The 15,110-nt window shown below is 42.5% G+C and overlaps 1 protein-coding gene across 4 annotated transcripts in view; it reads right to left on the bottom strand.

Moving 5' to 3' along the window:
- The window catches only part of ENTPD4 (ectonucleoside triphosphate diphosphohydrolase 4), a 37,959-nt gene extending 29,336 nt beyond the window's left edge, over positions 1 to 8,623 (bottom strand). For 2 of the 4 annotated variants that reach the window (XM_082729226.1, XM_082729228.1), the window contains exons 1-2: positions 8,309 to 8,623; positions 784 to 882 (exon numbers count right to left, since the gene is read on the bottom strand). In XM_082729226.1, the coding sequence (XP_082585352.1) occupies positions 784 to 791 (8 nt within the window). In that variant the 5' untranslated portion in view covers positions 792 to 882; positions 8,309 to 8,623. Of the gene's footprint in view, positions 1 to 783; positions 883 to 7,262; positions 7,323 to 8,308 lie in introns of all 4 variants that reach the window. The other 2 variants (XM_082729227.1, XM_082729229.1) reach the window with 2 other exon arrangements.
- Between the last annotated feature and the right edge of the window lie 6,487 nt (positions 8,624 to 15,110).

The raw sequence follows: 15,110 nt of genomic DNA, 5'->3' as shown, positions 1-15,110 counted from the left end.
ATAAAGGTGGCCTGGGGGCATAACCTTGTGCATTAGATTAGAAACATATAAATAGATCAGGAGGAGGAAGATTTTCTTAATACTGAATCCCAAGGCAAATTTCTCCCTGATGACTGAGTGACAAAATAGGAGAAAAAACAATATTTTTAACAATATCTGCATAATACAGTCAAAAAATGAGTTTTGTATGTCCTGTGTTTTTAAATTATTTCTGAGCCATTTTTGCAAATAAACACTTTTCTTCTCTGTGTATGTCAGGAATAAGTGATGATTATTAGGCTGAAGAAAAGCTTGCTACTTTTAGGATAAATGTTTTGTGGTTAATTTCTATACTCTTCCCTTTAAAGAGTGCTTCCTAGACTAAAATAAGTCGCAGAAGGGGGAGCCATCCTGCTAACCCAATGGTACTCCACCTGCAGTGTCCAGTCTCCATGTGGGTCACTCCACAGAGTGCGCCATCCCCTGCCCACTCCTCCGAGGCTTCCGGACAGTTAACCCGTGCTTAGTACAACCCCTCACAGATTCCAACACACCTGCCCTTCACAGTAAGCAACCCCAACCCCTGCAGAATCCACCTGGCATGACCACTCTCTATATAACAGGTGCCCCAGAGCAGCCTGGAAGATCAGAGCTGTGAAAGAGAAGTGTAACATAACTTTGAACACTTCTCACTTGCAATTTAGTTTTTTGTTTTTGTTTTTGTTTTTTTCCTTTCAAGATCTGTCTCTGTGACACCAGAGGCTCGGGTTTTACAAGTACTAGTGATGAGATGCCATCACTTACCTCCCCATGCTGATGGGTCCGAGGCCAGGTGATGTTCTAGGAGTCAGTCCTCATACACCATTACAGAAATAATGGGGTCCTCCCAGACTTAGAGACCTCCTGTTCCAGAAAGTGAGAAAAGTCACAAAGATGGCACTATCCAAGAAGACATCTATGTTCTTTTACCAAGTATGGGTTTAAATCCAACCACACATAATCTGGTACACGAATCTTGCACTGAAGCTGTTGGAAGGGCCTATTCTGAGCACCCTACTTGTAAGTCAATTTCATGCTGTCAGGGATGTAGGCCTAAATCAAGAGATGGCAACAGTCTGGCACTAGTTAGTGCTCTCTACCTAAAAGCCAATCAGTGACCCCAAAATACCAGCTCATCAAATAGGTACTGAATTAAGGAAGACTCAGGGTGGCGCCAGGCAGTAGGTGGTAGGTAGAATGCTTCACTGAAAGGGAATCTGAAATAGGGACTCCTAGAAGAGAGATCAGCTTACGCACAAGGTACCACACAAGGTCCCATGCTCCTAATCCGCTCTGGTGCTTCCCCCAGCCTTATACTCCTCCAGCCCCCAGGCTCCAGCTCGCAGAGAAAACAAGGGCTAGCAGGGGCTGGCAGCCAGGTCCTCCTTCTGACCTACTGGATCCATTCCTTGGTTTTGTGGCTTTATCTCTTCCAGGCCTCTCAAGACAGCCATCTCCCCTTTCCCGCTTCCTAGCCCTTGAGCAGCAACTTCTCAGGACACTTCCCAGGTCTCCTTCCTAAAGGCCTGTCTGCTTCACCGTGTCCTGGATTTCTTCCTGGCTTGGCTCCCTTCTCCCCCAACTCTGAGCTCTGCTCCTGCTCAACCTCATTGACGGCTTCAGTCTGCAGATCGCTCAAAAACTTCTTTTACCATCCCCGGCTTCTCTTCCAAGCTACAGCTACAGAGATCTTCAAGCACTTACTGATACCTCCAGCTGCACATGGCACCTGCCCATGAAAAACAGTTCTAAAACCCACGCTCGTGCCGCAATCCTCACTCCCTTCTCCCTTAACCTGCCCCGCCCTGCAGTCGCAGTCTCAATTCCTCCAAGCTGCTTAAACCAGAAACAAGGGAGTCAGGCTTGACCCCTTGTTCTCCTTCACCTTCCACAGCCAGTTTCTAGCAGATTCCACCTTTTATTTTATTTATTTATTTATTTATCCTCCTTCCTTTTTTTTAAACCTCACTTCATCTAAAATCTGTTCCTTTTCACCTCTTGCCCAGACTAACAAGGTGGTCTCCTCCCTGTAGTGTCAACCCAGTGGCTCTCCAATCCTTCATCAAAGACCTCTAGGCACAGATTCTTCAGCAGAAGTTGACACTCACCGTGTCCCTGCTCAGGCCTATGATCCCGTTACTCTCATGCTTGAACCTCCAGTGGTTCTCACTGCTCTTAGAGTAGGTGCTGAAGGTTCTACTCTCACTCCACATGACTTCGCCACCTGTCACTCCTCTGATCTCATCGTCTGCTCTCCCTTTTCATTCCACACCAGCCATTCTGGTGTCCTGGCCTCTGAACATGCTGCTTCCTCTGCTTAGAAATCATCTGACTCACTTTCTCACTGCCCCCAGGTCTTCACTCAGTGTCACTTTCTCAGTGAGGCCTTTCCTGATCACCCAACCCATCTATCAAGTTGTCTTCTCCACCCACCTCTTTTATTTTTTCCCTAAGCTTTTACTTATTAAATAGTTATATAGAGTTTATTAAGTGCCGGGCCCTGCTTACTTACAAATCTTAATTTATTCCTCTTAATGACCCACAAGGTAGGCACTATTTATATAACACTTTATAGGAGAGGCAGAGAGGCTAAGTAACTTGCCCAAGGTCATGCAGCTAACAGAAGATGAGATTCCAGCATGAGAACCCCACTCTTATCCTTGTCTCTAACATAGCGTGTGCACGTTTGTTTGCATTTCTCTTGCTCATGGGTCAAGTTCCACAACGGGCCAGATTTTTGTTGGCTTGACTGACTGCTGCATTCCCAGTACCAAAAAACCCCAGGAAAGTGCCTATCAAAAAGTTGGCTGGGACCCAAAAAAGGTTAAGAACTTACACACTAGAGTGATCTTTCCAAAACAACTGGGAATTCTGACACCTCCCAAACTTTTTTTCTTCCATCCTTCCTTCCTTTTTTTTTTTTTTTTTAAAGACTTTATTTATTTATTTGGAAGGGAGAGAGAGAAAGAGAAAGCACGCATGAACAAGGGGAGGTGCAGAGGGAGAGGGACTAGCAGACTGCACTGACGTGGGGCTCAATCTCACAACTCTGAGATCATAACTTGGGCTGTAATCAAGTCAGATGCTTAACTGAGCCACCCAAGTGCTCCATTTTCTTCCCCACCTCTTTTCTCTCCCCCTCAGGAAGAAGTCCTAACTCCTTAGGATGGTAAAGGAGAGCTCTCCCAGTCTAGTCTTGTGCCTTTCAATAGGGTAGCCATTGCCATGTGTGGCTATTTACAGTAATTAAGACAAAAAATGCGGTTACTGAGCTGCAACTGCCACATTTCAAGTGCTCAAGAGGCACATGCAGCTTCTGCATTAGACAGCACTGATCTTGCCCCTGTCTTTCTAGTCCTATCCTGACAGACTAGACAGGTATGTACCCTCTGCTTTAGCCATACTAAACACAAGCAGCGAGTTACTGAAATGCCCCACATTCCTCTGCCTTTTTAGAATGCCTCTCTCATGTCCGTCTGTTGGTGTTCCCATGTACAATTTGCGACACAAGTCAGGCCTGATTCCTCTGTGAAGGCGTCCCCAGTCCTCATATCCCCAGAGTATTTGCTCAACACATTAGTGGCCTATTGTAATATACTTGAGGTTGACTTTCTCATTACGTGGCAAGCCTCTCATTGGCAGCGGCGGCCTCTTATTCTTCTGTTTTCCCAGGGACTAGTAACTGTCACACAAGTGTTGTCTGCTTCCTGGATAGCTGGGAATGGGATAAGTAAAGATGAACCAGGTATGCACCCAGCCCTGAAATAATTTATAACGCAGTAGAGGGGATAAAACACACACACATACACACACATAGATATTAGAGTAAAAAGTATTAATAATGCCCACTTGACAAAATAGGAAAAATCACTTTAATTCATTCAGGTTTCAATATGGTAACCATATCATACCATGTACCCAAAACTTGGGACAAACAATATTTGTGATTTAAAAGTTTACACAAAAAAGAAAAAAAACAGGTCAATTCCTGAGCTGTTTAAATGAATTTTAATGTGTTTTTATAAAGCAGCTATCTTTTAGCATTTGAATTTGGTGAGATTACTACATCACAATTTTTATGAGAATTCCAATGGTTCAAAATTTTAAATGTTAAAAATACACATAAAAATGTAAGATGAAAATGTACCCAACTCAGAATGAGTAAGTTTTTTCTACAATTGACATCAATGTCTCAATCCATAAATGCAAGAAAACAGACCATATGAGTTTAAGACTTCTGCATGTTTTTAAGCAAATCCCTTCCCAAAGGCTTGGGAAAATTACTTGAAATACATAACAAAAGGTAAACATCCCTGACATATAAAATGTTCTTATAAATAAATAAGAGAAACACTGAAATAGAAAAATGCACAAGGATAATTGGAAATTAACCAAATAAGCAAATAACCTTCAATCGCTCCAGTTTCCAGTATCAAATCCTCTTCTGGATGTATCAAGAAAGTCTATCTTAAAAACCATGACATGGGAATTCGAATCTGAACATTTTAAAAAATTGATAATTATGTGATAGCTGAACTAAGAACAAAAGAAAAGAACGTTTTAGGTAACAGCTTAAAGTCAAGTTACTAGGGGGGAAAAGACCTTTAATGATTCAATGATGCGAATTGGAGGGAATACGGAGGGCACAGAGGATTAACAAACCTGACTCCAGATTTCAAGGAGTGTGCAGACTGGTTATAAAGAAAATTGTAATATCCATAAAATAATCAAGAAGATAACAGAAGGCAATGTTAAATTATCCGGACTCCTATTGTAACAGTTCAGAGAAGAGCACAATGAAGGCTGAGGAACAGGAAAAGATTCTTGGGGGTGCAAGCTCCACTTTCAGTGGGAGAAGGGAAAAGAGAACACATTTCAGGCAAGTTGCACTGTTTAGAATGATCATAGCAAACTTGGTAAACGTTATTTAATCTAGTGTTTGTCTTAGAACTTTTTTTGAGATACGTGAGGATTTTAACAAAAAGAATAAATAGATATTTTTGTAAGTGACACAATCTGTGTTTAAAGAGAGAAGAAAATAGGACAGCTTATAAACTGCTGAAGTAATTACTTTTATTTAGGACAAAAAGTATGACTGAGTATTACCCAGCAGTCAGCAATATGGTAATTTGATCTCAAAATGTAAACTCCAATTGTATTTGTGGCTAAGAATCTTGGCACCAGAGTTTAGGAAGGCAAACTATAATTACATAAAACTGCCATCTTTTTAAAAGGCCTAAACTGTGTTAGACCTACCACCAGCGAGATGGACAGACTCGTGATTTCAGCTAGTGGGGAGGCCCTCCTTCGCTGAACATTCTCTAGTAGAGGGAAGTCCATAGGGTCATGGTTAAATGTGTCAGTTTCTCACTGTTAGTCCTAAAGAAAACAGTGAAAACAGTATCAATCAATTGCAAAGTGAAAGGGCTCTTCTGGTGAAAAATGCAGCATACAATGAGACAGACATTAACATATTCTCAAATCACAAGAAAACACAATCATAGACAAACCAGACTCTGGGAGAGCTAGACCTCTGAGTAAGAAAAGGTAAGATGACACGAAGAAAAGAATGATATAAATACCACAGGATTACAAGAGGACCTTGAACAATCAAAGGGGCCCACAAATACTTAGGCAGAACTTTATAAAGAAACAGCTGTGGGGTGGGGGGAACCCGGATGGTTCAGTTGGTTAAGCGTCTGCCTTTGGTTTAAGTTATGATCCCAGGATCCCTGCTCAGCGGGGAGCCTGCTTCTCCCTCTCCCTGCTGCTCCCCCTGCTTCTGTTCTCTGTCAAATAAATAAATCAAAATCTTAAAAAACAAGAAAAAGAACAGGGTTATTTTTCTGAACCCTGTCAGGGTACCTGGGTGGCTCAGTAGTTTGAGTATCCAAGTCTTGGTTTGGGCTAAGGTCATGATCTCATGAGTGGCGGGATGAAGCCCTGCAGCAGGCTTCATGTTTGGTGGGGTCTGCTGGAGATTCTCTCATTCTGCCCCTCCCCTATTCACAAGCACATGTGTTTCTCTCCCTCTCTCTCACTCATAAATAAGTCTTAAAAAGAAAAAGAAAAAGAAACAAATGCCTTGGAAGAGTGAGTCCAGGATGTCGTGTCTCACTAGGTTGTGGGGAAAGACATCAAAATAACTAATTCATTCTTTGTTTCAAGAAGAATGCACATAGTTGCATTTATGATCTACATTTTCTCCAATATTTATTTTTAAAAATTCGATTTTTCAATAACAAGTCCTAATTAAACCTTTTCCTACCTCTCACTACTCATTTGCAAAATTCTGGTCCCTATTTTAAATCACCTCTGCAATTTCTGATATCTGGAATTTCCTCAAGTTCCTATTCCACATCCTAGCTTACTGATATCCTGTTACTACAACTTCTTTAGTCCAAATCTGGGGTCACAATCTTTTGGCAGAAACTAAGACCACCTTCCAAATTTTCTGGGCCTAAGAGGGATATCACTACTGACCAGGGTCACATGGTTCTTAACCTTGAATCCTAATTATCTGTGTGTCTACATATTATATCATTCATTAGGTCCTGTCAAGTTTTTTTCAAACACACATCTGTACCAGTTAGTTTACACATCTAAAATCACCACAGCAGACATCACTACCTCAAGACAGACTCTAGGCAGATCATCTAGCTTTTGCCTTTACTCTGAAGGCCACACTTCAGAAACACCTGCGTAAAATGCTGCCTTCAAAATATCATCAGCTTAAAAAAACTTTCTGGAGCCCATGGGTCAACACTAACTTTCCTGTGTGGCATCTGAAATCTTAACATCCAACTACTGGTCCCATGTAATTTTATGAACTTCTCTCCTTAGCCCCAAATAACATCTCTCTGCTGTAGTGAGGTGGGTCTCTTGTTGCCCACATATACTCTTTTAATTCTTGCCTCTAGCCTTTACTGATCTTACTTCTCCCAGCATGTCCTACTCTCAGTATTACACTTCTTTCAAAGAACTGGTCCAATATTTTTCTTTGACAAGATTTAACCTGTTTTACTTTCTAATGTTTTCCCACATTCTGAATCTTCTCTTTATTCAAGTGTAGTTTGTTTTATTTATTTTAGTAGGTTTTGTGCCCAACATGGGGCTTAAACTGCTGACCCGGAGATCAAGAGTCACATGCTCTACTGACTTGAGTCAGCCAGGTGCCCCAAGTGTAGTTTATTTTAAATAAACATGCTGAATAAATATGTACAGAATATAAATCCTTAGATCACCTTTTTTTCCCCTTCTTTCTAGATTATAGACACAGGACTTGAGGTCAGGCCTTCCTATTCCTGAAAGAATGTAAATCACAGATTACAATATGTAACAGACACAAGTGATCAATGTTAAGGTAAACAATAAACCACTTATGTACTCCATTCTAAAATTGTGCTAATGTGTCAAACGGAATAAACCTAACACAAAGACAAGATAACATCAACTACAAAATAACACAAAGAATATAATTCTTTTAAGCCTCCAAGGTTGGAAAAATTTCATTACACAAAGCTTGACAGGTTTGTGTATGCTGTCCTGTGAAATGCTGTCCTGTGAAATCAAACTAGGGATCTCTAATTTAGAATTCTTTAGTAATTCTAAATTATCTTAGTTTATCTTCTAGCATTGAAGTTCCAGAACTGTAAATCACCTCTTTTCCTCCCTAATCGTGGTAAATGCTCTCTGAAAATGCTCTGCACCAGTGTTCATCTAACTAGGGTCTCCACGCATTATTCAAGTTTGAGAAACTGCTCTATCACTTTATTGCCCGAATAGTTCCGTTCTTCCAAGGAGCAGTCTAAAGCATAAAACTTAGTAAAAGCAAAGCAAAGCAAAACCAAGGCTGAAAAGTACCAATGTCAGGGACAAGGCGGCAGGCAAGAAGCAGTCGGTGCAGCATCCCCTCTCCGAGGCCAGGTCCTCCCCAGTGGGGGCCAGATCCGCCCACACTGCGTGTGAGAGAGGGAAGACCCAGCGTGGTCACTGGAGCAGGCGCGACAGCACCAGGCCAGTTTCTCTCGCCAGGGGTTGGGGGAGAGCACCTGCCACCCGGGGTCACGGAGGCTGACCGCCCGGGCGCCCGGATGTGGCCGCGCAGCTCGGGCGGCGAGGGACGGCGCGGACACTGGGGTGACCGCCAGCAGGCGCGGGGAGGGCTCCCCGGGACACAGGGGTTCGTCCGCGGCCCTCGCCGCCCCGCCGGGCCCCACACTTCAACCGTCCCAGCTCTGCCGGCCGCTTCCCCGCCCTCCTCTCGTCCGTGCCTGTAAGGCTGCCTCACCTGCTCGGCAGCACCCCTTCGGCGTCTGGCGCTCCCGGCAGCGGGAAACTGTGAGCGGAGGGCATCCCGGCCACCGCAGCGCGGTGGTGGCAGCGGCGACACGGTACCGGCTTCCTGGAGGCTGCGCTCCTTTCCGGGAGCCGCGCCGCCGCGCCGCCGCCCCTGCGCTGGCCCGTGCGCGTCACCGCCGGCGCAGGGAGCGCGCACGTCCGGAGGGGGCGGGTGGAGAGCGGCGCTGGGGGCGGGGCCTGAGCCGGGCTGAGTGGTGTGGAGTGCGGAGCCGTAGGTGAGCGCGGAAAGTGACAGTGGTATTACAGAAGTAACGGGTGGTGTGGCTTGGTTACCGCCAGTCGCCGCTGGTCTGTCGCAATGTATTGCGATACCGCGGTTATCTTTCCGTGTGCTCTCAAGGATTATGGAAAATAATGCTTGAAAACCTACGCATTTTTGCTTAACTATGGGCGTGTTTACAACTTGACCACTAGCTATCCATGTTGGTTTTTTAAAGTTTTTATTTAAGTTCTAGTTAACATACAGTGCACAGTGATGGAAACAATCAACAAAACTAAAAGGCAACCTACAGAATGAGATAAGATATTTGCAAATGACGTATCTGATAAAGGGTCAGTATCCGAAATATATGAAGAATTTATAAAGCTCGACACCCAAAAAATGAATAATCCAGTTTAGAAAAGGCAGAAGAAATGAATAGACATTTTTGTTTTTGAAGAAGAAGACATACATCTAGCTAACAGACACATGAAAAGATGCTCAACATTTCACTCATCATCTGGGAAATATAAGTCAAAACTACAATGAGATACCACCTCACACCTGTCAGGATGACTAAAATCAACAGCACAAGAAACAACAGGTGTTGGCAAGGATGTGGGGAAACCTTCATACACTGTTGGTGGGAATGCAAAGTGGGGCAGCCACTCTGGAAAACAGTGTGGAGGTTTCTTAAAACCTTAAAAATAGAACTGTCCTGGGGCGCCTGGGTGGCTCAGTGGTTTGGGCTGCTGCCTTTGGCTCGGGTCATGATCTCAGGGTCCTGGGATCGAGCCTTGCATCGGGCTCCCTGCTCCGCAGGAAGCCTGCTTCCCTCTCTCTCTCTCTCTGCCTGCCTCTCTGCCTACTTGTGATCTCCGTCTTTCAAATAAATAAATAAAATTAAAAAAAAAAAATAGAACTGTCCTGATCCAGCAATGACACTAGAAGGTATTTACTCAAAGAATAAAAAAATTGAATTCCAGGGGATACACCTACCCCGATGTTTATAGGAACAATGTTTACAATAGCTGAACTATGGAAACAGCCCAAATAAATGGATAAAGAAGATGTGGTGTGTGTGTGTGTGTGTAATATATATATAATGGAATATTACTCAACCATAAAAAAGAATGAAACCTTGCCCCTTGCAATGAGTTGGATGGAACTAGAGAGTAGAGTATTACGGGAAGCAAAATAAGTAGCTATTCCTGTTTTACATGTGGGGAGGCTTAGGCTCAAACCATCCAGTGACTCTGTCAGATCCACATAATTAGTAAGAGCTAGGATTTCATCCTTGCCAAAAGCATCCTCTGGAGGAGACAGACTGCCTCCCCCCAACCCCCAACATACACATAATGGTTCTGAGAAGAAATAGTAGGGTGAACACCAGTTTCTGAGATTGACCTGATGACCTGGTACTTGGTTCAAGGACACACTCTCTCTCTAGCTTGGCAAAAACCTGCCTTGAAATAACAGTGCTGGAAGAGACATTGAGAACCACAGCTTTCATCCCCTTTCCCTTTTTCTACAGGTCAATACGTTGGTGTCCAAAGATAGGAAGTGACCCGCTAGCTTAGCCACTTAATTTTTTTTCTAAACGAGAGCTCTGAAAATTTTTACATCATTACTTCCATCAAGTTAAATAAACTTGGACAGAACTAGTAGTTACATATTTCAAGCAGAATCCTTCTTGGTCCAGCACCAGCCTGAGTCATCTACTCATCCCCAGACTCTGATACTGTTCATGGAAGCAAATTAGTAGTGACCAAGAAGCCTGGTAAATACTATCTTGGAGCACCTGGGTGGCTCAGTCAGTTGAGCATCTGACTCTTTATTTCAGCTTAGGTCATGATCTCAGGTCTTGGGATTGAGCCCTGAGTCTGGCTCTGTGCTCAACAGGGAGTCTGCTTGGGATTCTCTCTTCCTCTACTTCTGCCCCTTCTCCTGCTTTCTCTCTTTCAAATAAATAAGTAAATCTTTTTTTTTTTTAAGATTTTATTTATTTATTTGACAGAAGAGAGATCAGAAGCAGGCAGAGAGACAGGCAGAGAGAGAGAAGGAAGCAGGCTCCTGGCTGAGCAGAGAGCCCGATGCGGGGCTCAATCCCAGGACCCTGCGATCATGACCCGAGCCGAAGGCAGCGGCTTACCCCACTGAGCCACCCAGGCGCCCCAATAAGTAAATCTTTAAAAAAAAGAAAACACATACTATCTTTTTACTACTGCTTCACATTAAAATCATAAAGCCACAGAATGTTCAAGCCAGAGGGAATGAACAGACTTTCTGGTCTGTTTTTTTTTTTACCCCCTTTCACTGTTGAGGAACATGGACCCAGAGGCATAGAGTGACTTGACCAGGATCCCTGGACACAGTGGGGAGAAGCTGTACCAATGGTTCTGATTCCTGTGTCAGTGCCCTTTGGTGGCAATATGTTTCTATTTTTTTTAAATGCCCAGTTTGGATAGCTTACACATTAAGCACCTCTATGATACTTAAGTCTAGTTTTTAGAAGCTGAAATAGTTAGCTACCAACATGTTGTGATTTAAGGGTCATTCTACCTCAAAATGATGTGCCCTTCAAAGCCCTTACCATTTGAGATATTAGTTTGGATTATGGTGGTCTCTCTTAAGGAGGCCCCCCCTAAAATGACAGACTAGTGTTATTAGTCCATCAGCATTTCTTATAATACATATATAGTAATTATCTGACCAAAGCTAGGAAAGAAAAGTATAAAGGAAGTATGAAAACATGTAATATGGTGTACTCATTTCCTAGAACTGCCCTAACAAATTACTCCAAACTGGGTGCTTAAAATGACAGCAATTTCTCCTTTCACATTCAAGAGGCTGGAGGTCTGAAATCAAGCTATTGGCAGGGCCATGCTCTCTCTGAAGACTCTAGGGGAGGATCTTTCCTTGCCTCTTCTTAGTTCCTAGTAGTTCCCAGCTCTCTTTGGCATTTCTCAGTTAGTAAATGCATCTCTCCAGTCTTTGTCTCTGTTTTTGTGTGCTGTTCTCCTGTGTGTCTCTCCATGTTCAGGTTTCCCTCTTCTTATGAGGACACCAGTCATAATGGATTTAGGGCCCAACATAATGCAATTTGATGTCTTCTTCATGTAATTATGTCTACAGAGACTCTATTCCCAAATAAGGTCAAATTCAAAGGTTCACAGGTGGATGTAAACTTTTGGGGGACACTGTTCAACCAGTACATGAGAGGACCATCCCAGTCTAAGCTGTCAGAGAGGACCTCTCTGAGGAAGTGGTGTTTGAGGTCACACCTGCCAGGTGAGCTAGAATTAACTACAAGAAGGATGAATTCTGGGCCTACATATGAGGAAGCAGTGCAGTGCAATAGAAACAATGAAGATGCTTTGAAGGGGGAAGGAACACAATGGTCAGAATGATTCAACAATTTATTCTCACTTGTTAACAAAAGAAATAAAAAAAATAAGCTAACTGGAGATAATGTTTACTGAGTACTTTTTTTTAGGCACAGTTCTAGAGCATTAGAAAACATTTCAAATCAAATGACAAAATACATCAACGTTCATGGAATGCAGCTGAAGTAAGAGAAATGTATAGTTTGAAAAGCTTATTTTGGCAATGAAAATAAATTTTGAAATCAATTATCTAAGTTTCCATCTTAAGAAGTTAAGATAAGAGGAGTGCTGGGGTGGCTCAGTCAGTTAAGTGTCCGATGCCTGGTTTCAGCTCAGATCATGATCTCAGGGTCATGGAATCAGTCCCTGCAAAGGGCTCCATGCTCAGTGAGGAGTCTGCTTAAGATTCTTCCCCCCAATCCTGTCTGCTTCTCCCCCAGCTCATGTGCTTTCTCTCTCAAATAAATAAATAAAATCTTCAAAAAAGAGAGAAGTTAGAATGAGAAAAGTAAATTTTTTTTAAAGAGTTTATTTATTTATTTGACAGACAGAGATCACAAGTAGACAGAGAGGCAGGCAGAGAGAGAGGAGGAAGCAGGCTCCCTGCTGAGCAGAGAGCCCGATGCGGGGCTCGATCCCAGGACCCTGAGATCATGACCTGAGCCGAAGGCAGAGGCTTAACCCACTGAGCCACCCAGGCGCCCCAGAAAAGTAAATTTTATCAACCTTTTAAGAAAGGAGTTATGCCAATCTTATATAAACTCAGAGAAATAGAAGAGGAGGGGACAATTCCTAACTCATAATATAAGGTCAAAATGATCCTGATACCAAGAAAAAAAGGAAAGAAAATTACACCTCAATATCCTTTAGGATATTGTGTTCCTTTAGCAACATAGATGCAAAAATTTTAATAAAATATTGGCCAATCAAATTCAGCAATATCTAGAAAGAGTAAGATAGCTTAACCAAGTGGAATTTCCTCAAGAAATGCAAGGCTGGTTCAACCCTTTAAAATCAGTCAATGTCATTCATTACATAAACTGTGTAAAGGAGAAAATTCGTATGATTCACATGATCTCAGTCAATGTAGATAAAACATTTGACAACACTCAGCAGTCATTCATGATTTAAGCCAAAAAGGTCTTATCTACTATAAAGGGAATTATCTTCCTCAGTTTGATACAAGATCTATAGAATTATACATCTACAGAACTATAGCTAATGTGGCTGCAAGAACAAAATATCTCAATACCTGTTTGGTATTTTAAAAGTATTAAATGATAGTTTGAAAAAGAACGTGACATCTGGTCTGCAGAAGCCATCTTGCAACCATGAGGCAATAGTAATGTGAATAAGAAGGCAATACTAAATATGATGAAATAGAAACAAAGAGTTGCTTGGATCCATCGTGGCATCAAGACACCACTGAACACTGCCAGTTACTGGGTCTACTTCTTTACTTCCCATAATGGGAGGAAAAATAAAGCCTTTGTTTGTATAAATTAGTTTCACTGGATATTCCATTAATTGCTGTCAGGTCTTTGGACTGGTTGATTGAAAACTAGAAGTTTCCTCAAGGGTCTTATTTCCCAGATGCCTTTTTTTTTTTTTTTTTTAGTGTAGGATTTATTTACATTTTATAGATGATACAGGTGGGCTCTCAGAGGCAGATCGGCTTGCACAAGTTTCTAAGAGTGGGAGACAGGATAATTGAACATGAAGACTATCAAACTGGAAGGTGGACACTTGAGTCCTAGTCCCTGCTGTGTTGCCCATCTATTGTGTAAGCTCAGAAAATTTAGTTTACCTCACCATCAATATGTTATTTTAAAAAGGGAGAGGGGAGGTGGCTAGGCTGACCTCTAAGGTCCTTTTCAGTTCTCAAACCGGTAATTTCTAAGAGGCACTAGGGAAGACTGGATAAGGTCCTCTTCTTCCTCCTTATGTAATCAAACATAAAAGAGCTCTTTCCTTTTTTCATTGAACTCTGGATTGCTCTCAGTTTATGCCTATGGGAACCTTGATGAATGGCTCAGTATTTAACCATTAATCTTTCAAATGCAAACAGGATTTCCTTTAAATTAGCTTCTTGAAAAAAAAAAAAAAAACAACCCCTCTAACAACTATTTGGCATCCTGCTGGTTTTGTTCTTCAAATGGTTTAACCCACCATCCCAGGGAGCCTAAGTTGGCTGAGCTGTCCCTCCTGGTTGTATGGATATGTGGCTTTGTATGTCACAGAAACAAAAGAATCAAGTGGCCTTGGAAATGCTGAGTCATATTGTTCTCCTCTGGTCCTGTTTGTCTTCTACTGCGTTCATGCACAGACTAGTTTTGAACAACTTGGCTAATAATCCTATATACTTGTACAGAATTTGTCTTCGAGGAGATCATAGCACTTGACAGACATGACCTCATTTATAAGCTCAGCAATCCTAAGGCACGGAATGGGCCAAGAAAATTCTTATTTTTATGGTGTTTTGTTCTGGAGAGAAAGTGCTTGTGATCCAGAAGGAGCAAGGGACTTGTTTAAAGCAACATCATAATTTGGGGTTTGCTTTAACTTTGTCTCATCACAACAACATGATCAACTGTATGTAAAGGGATCATGTGGGATGTGGGTCATTACATACACACACACACATACATGCACGTGGGGAATGGACTTGGTTGCTGCTCAGGACCCACCCTTCTGCTTCTGGTAGGAGTACCTCAAATTTCTGAAAGAATATACCTGTCTCACACTTGGTCCATTTGGGTTCAAAGACTGCCCCTGGCCTGGTGGAGTAGAGTAATTTCATCCCCTGATCACAGTGACTGGCACATGCATCATTCTACTCTGATCAATGTAAGCCACCTTCTTCGATGTCAGCTTCATCTTCTGAAAGGATGAGATTTGGGTTTTAATAGGGTTTTTGTTCCATTTCACAAACCATTCAGACTTGGCCAGGAAGTAGCAGGTTTTTCATTGGGCCCCTTGAATCTTGCCACTTCTGTGTTCCTTCCTTATTCCAGCTAACCTACCACTTTTCTTAGCATCCTTCATTCATTCCTTATCACCTTGAGGTTAGAGTTGAAATTCGGAGCCCATCCGCTCTGGGAATCAGTGGGTGATTGGATGTTATTGGCAGGTTGGCCTTATGCCTA

The sequence above is a fragment of the Mustela nivalis genome (assembly GCF_964662115.1).
Source record: "Mustela nivalis genome assembly, chromosome: 4".
NCBI classification, from domain to species: Eukaryota; Metazoa; Chordata; class Mammalia; order Carnivora; family Mustelidae; genus Mustela; species Mustela nivalis.
This window is presented reverse-complemented; position numbering and strand designations above follow the sequence as displayed.